The sequence below is a fragment of the Magnolia sinica genome, chromosome 17 (genome assembly GCF_029962835.1).
Source record: "Magnolia sinica isolate HGM2019 chromosome 17, MsV1, whole genome shotgun sequence".
Classification (NCBI taxonomy): domain Eukaryota; kingdom Viridiplantae; phylum Streptophyta; class Magnoliopsida; order Magnoliales; family Magnoliaceae; genus Magnolia; species Magnolia sinica.
Genome location: NC_080589.1, coordinates 70,792,894 through 70,798,904, shown reverse-complemented (window position 1 = coordinate 70,798,904; position 6,011 = coordinate 70,792,894). Strand labels below are relative to the sequence as shown.

General features: G+C 42.7%; 1 protein-coding gene across 1 annotated transcript; it reads right to left on the bottom strand.

The window, feature by feature from the left end:
• Window positions 1–606: 606 nt before the first annotated feature.
• Window positions 607–3,905, bottom strand: LOC131230935 (transcription factor LAF1-like). Its single transcript, XM_058226960.1, has 3 exons — window positions 3,705–3,905; window positions 2,286–2,415; window positions 607–1,339 (listed from the first exon to the last, which is right to left on the bottom strand). The coding sequence occupies exons 1-3, from the start codon at window positions 3,838–3,840 to the stop codon at window positions 739–741; spliced, it is 867 nt and encodes a 288-aa protein (XP_058082943.1). The 5' UTR covers window positions 3,841–3,905; the 3' UTR covers window positions 607–738.
• Between the last annotated feature and the right edge of the window lie 2,106 nt (window positions 3,906–6,011).

Below are 6,011 nucleotides of genomic sequence, written 5' to 3'. Positions count from 1 at the left end.
TGTATAGATCTTTACAATAAGAAGAAGCATAGTCCAAGAAGAAGAGGAAAAGTAGAAGTAGAGTTCATGTGACTTACTCCATATGTGTGAGGAGTCGAAGTCTCTTCTTATCAACTTCATACCAATGGGGTGGCATTTGATGAATAAATTGGATAGCATATAGATATACATATACACATACACATAGACGTATGTATGTACATTATATACGCATACATGTGTGTAACACCCACATATATAGTTCTAGATATGCATGAATATATTTATCATGGTTTTAAACAACAATCTTAGAGTGAGACTTCCCCAGAAAATGAACTTGCAATGACTACCCTTGATGCACTCTGTCTCAGGCCACTACGATCCAGCGGTCCACTAAAAGTGAAATAATTCATATAAATTGGATGATATTTAGAATTATGATTGTGTACAAAGTGCACATGATAAAAGGGTTTTAGGTAAAATCATTATGAGTTGGAAAGTTGGATAGGTATCCTATAAAAACTAGGATTCCCAATAAAGAATCTATGACTTCATAGGTTTAGCATTGTATCAGAAATTAGAATGATTGATCAACACGATTGGTTAAATATACTTTTGTAAATCAATTTGATTAAACAAACTTGTTTTGATAATACATCCAAACGCCCCATTTTCTTTTTTTATATATGCACTTTGAAAAGCTCTAACTCTATGCACTTACAGAAATTTCACAAAAACATACAAATTTCTTAAATTACATCAATAGATTACATCATTGCTCATGGTGAAATTACTGCAGATCTCATCAGGTGATAAGAAATCGAAAAATCCATTTCCTAGGAGCTGAGTCTCATGGTCGAATTGGTGCGAATTGAACTCCATGTATTCACTGAATTCACCTGTTGATGATCCGTCACCGTGTAAATATCCGTAATTGAACGATGCCTCAGTGTTCAAGTTGTTAGAATTACCCGTAGGAACCGTCCCATCACTGGAATCCACGGTACCCAGGCTGTCGATGTGATCGACGGATAGCCACTCAGAGAATAAAACCTTGGGAATGGAATTCTTGCATGTTTCCTTGAGATTGCAACGGTCTGAAACATGTACCACTGATTGTTCTGTGTCCATGGACCCTTCCAACGGTTCAAAATTTTCAAATTTCGAAATTTGGGTGTTTGGTTGTTTGGGAAAGGGTGTAGTTTCTTGGGTTGTTGAGGTCGAATTGGAATTTGGGGTGGTGTTTGGACTGGATTCAAATTCCTCCACCTTCATCACTTTTTTCTTTAGATACGAATTCCAGTGGTTCTTGATTTCATTGTCTGTTCTTCCGGGCAAATGCATTGCTATTTGTGACCACCTGAAAGATCAACCGTTAATCACATCAGTTCCACTAGGCCATTGATTAGATGGCTAGGATCATCTAAATGATGCTACTTTCTTTGTGCTATGGCCCACCAGTTGGGTGGATCTAGGCTACTGAGTGAGAACTTAATCTAGACCATTTTGATGAGCAAGGGTATTTTGGTCACAACAAAGAATTTTATAGCCGTTAGCAACAAGGGTTCAAGTCCAGACAGCTTATCTAGGCTTCTCCAGCTCTTCTTGATTAGGCCAATCCTATCTAAATAAGCCTGTCTGCTATTTGTTAGAATTCCTTCAGGTCTTATAACACTTGAAGCTCGGTGGGGCCCACTATCCTATCAAAGTGAAATCTACTCTAACTGTACAATAAATAAATAAACAAACTTAGTTCATAGAAGAGGAGAAAATTATGTAAAATCATAGGAAAACCTCTTAAAATCAAGTATTGTGGCCCACTTGAGTTTTCAATCATCAAGATATTTGGTAAGTTCCTTCATGTTGGTGGGATGAACCTGATTAACGGGTTGGATTAAATATTTATACAATCTTATATGCCCTATCCACATGTTAGTTGTGTCTCCATCCCCACCGTTGCTTGTCGTGTGACCTACCTAAGATAAGAATCAGGCCAATATTAAATCTGAAGGGCTAAGATCATGATTTGGATATCATTGATGGATCAGATGTCATGACAAGGTAGTCTGGCCGCGACTTTTCTTGCTACCAAACGGCCCTTCTGTGTTTGAACTTGGCCAGCTTGATGGGGTCTTAGAAGTTAGAACAGTGCAGGGTGGGTCGGATAAATAAAGGGGTTTAAACAGGCCAAGCCCAAAAGCCCAATAGGCCAGGTCAGCCCATTCACAGCACTATTTGCAACTATCATTTTGACCAAATTGCCCTTGAGGAGAGAGAGTGAGAGAGACCATGAGAAAGTTCCTTACTTGTTGCCTAACAAACCATGAAGACCCATAACAGTTTCCTCTTCCTCTACAGTGAAGACCCCACGTTTTAATCCTGGCCGCAGATAATTGATCCAACGGAGTCTACAGCTCTTTCCGTTCCGTTGCAATCCTGATTGGTTATAAAAAAAGAAAAAAGACAAAAGGAAAGGGTATTTTAGTCATTTTACAAGTAAAGGCAAATGAATCGGCGCCGCAACACGTGCCGATCCACGTGGACAGTGTAGTTTGATGCCATCACTGATTTAGACCCTCCATCGTGTGGGCCCCACTTTTGATTACCCATCCATCTCGAAAACATCACTTTGGTCGGATGGTCCTAACCATTGCATCGTGTGGGCCCCACTTTTAGAAAATATGGGACTTATGGTGGGCCCCACCACTCTAGGGTACCCATGTTTCCACCAATGGGAGCAGAGGGGACCACCAAAATAGTTTGTCCCGCGGGCTACCAAACTGGAAACATAGTGTCCATGGCCCACAAATGGAAATAACTGGGACCCATTGATTGCATGTACCAATGGGAGCCCATACGTGTGATGGGTAGGATAACCCACACGTGTGATGTAGGCTGAGTACCCACAGGGCCCACTTTTTAGTTAACCCCTGTATCAGAAGCGCCCTGCAAATGAATGGGACACAGTGAGCGATTCTAACGTGCACCGAGTGCGCAGCTGGTGTTGCGACTATTCTTCTATTTACGCCTGTCATGTTGGGTCGGGCCCACTGCTTCCACCAATGACAGCCGGGGAAGCTTCAATGATTTGCCGGTCCGGCGGAGTACCAAATGGGTCCTATAATATAATGACTAACGTGATAGTTTACCACCATCTTCTGACTTGTGGTGTCTCATACTTTCATCTGCCCGACACGTGGCATTCATGCACGCCAATCAATAAGGATGGATCAATCTGTTGGACGGTTTATGATATAATGTTCAGCGGTTCAGATTCAATGAGAAAAATCAGATGGTTAAGATCCTTCAATCAGCGCAAGTGTGGGGAGATGCTCCATCTACACGGGGGCCCACTATTTGGCCAGTCCGGATTGTGCTACGTGTACAACACATGTGTGGTTAATGAGTCAATACACGAGCATTTCTAACGTGGGACCACGCAAGTATTGTATGGACTCGGCCAGACCATAGCGCGCTCCCCTGGTGCACATTAGCAGGACCCTTGACATTTAGTATATGGTGCGCAATGCTCCACCTAGAATGGGTCCGGTCTCGACGGTCGGGATTGCGCTACACACATAGGACATGTCCCACGAATTAGACATCACACGAGCATCCCCTAACGTGCGCCGGGTGGCCACGACCCTTATGGATCGTGCCCCTCCACCGGCGCAAGTCAGCGGGGCCGGTGCAGCAGCGGCCTTGCTGCGCAATGCGCCACTCACCAGCTTTGGCGGGGACGGAGCTCCAGCAGCCGTGGCCGTACCGGAGCACGTAGCTACTCAGCTTCTCGTCTTCCTCCGGCGACCACAGCCCCTTCCTGTACTTGGGCTTCTGCGTCTCGCACTTCTTACACCCCATCCCTCCCTCCGCCGTAATCTGACCCACTTCCGTTCAACGCCGGCAGTCCTCCGACGAGCTTTTCTGAAAAAACAAGGCCTTGTTTGAAAGTGAAAGGAGTTTTGGGCATTTTAAAGGGTGCGATTGGTCGTACCTATTTCCATCAAAATTACGAATTTGCCATTGGAGTTTTTCCAACGGTTCAGATTCAACTAAAAGAAGGCCTTTGATTGGTGGTTAAACATTCCAAAATCAGATAATTTTTGGGGAGGGGTCCATCCATGCTGGGTCCCACAACACCAACCGTGTTGATTAGCGATGCACGGAACCTACCTGTATACATTCGAGGATCCACGCAGATCATCGATTCCGCGTCAGGATCGTATAATTCCACCTAATACAAATTACAAATAGCTGTGCTGGCGTCCCTCGCGTGGGTACCTGACCACTAACCTCCCTTATGTACGTACCTCTAACATGGCACTATATGATTGGAATTTTTTTGAGATCTAGACCGTTAATTAGGTACCTTTCCTTGTATTCACGGTTGAAACAAAATTTCATGATGAAATAATTTCAAGTAAGCCACACCATAGGAAAAAATTGGGAAGGGTAGTACACCATTAATATTTTTCAGGGTGCATAGTGGTGTATGCATGCCATCCCATCCATTCATCTTATTTTCCTCATCAAGATGAAAGGATTTCTTAAAAATACCACAGCATTTTAAAATTTGAGTCGGCCATTCCATGAAATTTAAACTTTTTGGGTAATTTTAAAGTGGGTGAGTGTTGAATCAAATTGTTTCAGGATCAAGTCCATAAATGAGCAGAGTACATGATGGACGGTGTGGATTTTATGCCCGTTGGATCGTTTCCCTACGTTACAGATAGTTATACCGGGTAGGTACCTACGCGTGGTACGCAAGGGGGTTCCAAATTACAAAGGGGGTTTATTTCATACTCTGGCTGTGTATGACGCTTGATACACAGGATCTCCGAAATAATGCACTGGCCATCCATAACTCCAAATAAACCAACTAATTTTTGGGGTCCACTGTTTGTAAATTTCAGTCCCATGATCTGATTGTTTGATCAATCAAAACCTCTGATTCATCGACATTTGTTTATTGAAATATGATCATAAAATCTTTTCATTTTGGACGTCCAATAAGTGTCCACCAACCAGATACTCATATAATCTAATAAGCTTATTTTTTTCATATATGTATATATATATATATATAAAATTTGAATGATTAAATTCGTCTAACTTGTATGAGATATATGCAATTTCTAGGTGCATGTGTATCATTCATGACCCTCTGCCTGAGTATCAAAGTTTTTCTCCAATATAATATCGGAGATGACGAAATTGTCTGACGTCTTAAACTCTAGCTCACACAAGCTAGCTTGGCTCGACTGGTAGATCGGCTTTATCTGAAAAGGTCTGAGAATCTGGACGGTACATGTGCCGACGTGGTACATCTGTGCTAATCCAGACCGTTCATCCTGTTTAATAGACTGTAAACGTGGTTTGGCCCACAAATCAATTTTTCTACTAATAAGCTATGCCACCATGTATGTTGAAGGCAGACTGCAGGTCATTTCTCTCTGCCTGTCCGTATTTCCGTACATATGGGGCTCACCTGATGGACGGATGGATGTGATGGTACGTAGATTGCCTGTGATTAGGACGTGGCTTGTGTGGATCACCTGATCACTGTAGGGCCTACTTGATATTTGTGAAAAATTCACCGGTCCGTCCATTAAAAAAATGAGATGAACTGAAAACACAACCAAATGGCCCTACGAATGTTTTCCCCTCATGTGGCCCACTCAATTTTTGGATTTGCCTCATTTTTTGTATCATTTCTTAAAGTGATCTGGAACAATGGATGAACAGATTGGATTTCTCACAAACATCACAGTGGGCCCCACCTAGCTTCCGAGCGCAGGAGGTAATCCGTGTACGGTGTGATGTTCGCGCTGGACATGTACACGGTGGGCCACCTATGAAGGGCCTAGATCTTGGATACGTGTCCTACCATGAAGATCTTCTTCAAGACAAAAAGACATTGTTACTGATTAGATGATCCTGACCACTGGGTTGATATCATGTAAAATGGAGGGTTAAGAGGGAGAGGACATAAAAAAATTAGCCTCAATCAACATCGTCATTATAGAGGTGTA

Bases quoted from the DNA above. Each gene is read 5' to 3' on its own strand.
- LOC131230935 (XM_058226960.1), bottom strand. From the start codon at position 3,840: ATGGGGTGTAAGAAGTGCGAGACGCAGAAGCCCAAGTACAGGAAGGGG. The intron at 2,416-3,704 runs GTGAGTGGCGCA...ATAACCAATCAG, and splicing joins CTCCGTCCCCGCCAAAGCTG to GATTGCAACGGAACGGAAAG. The intron at 1,340-2,285 runs GTAAGGAACTTT...TTGATCTTTCAG, and splicing joins CATGGTTTGTTAGGCAACAA to GTGGTCACAAATAGCAATGC.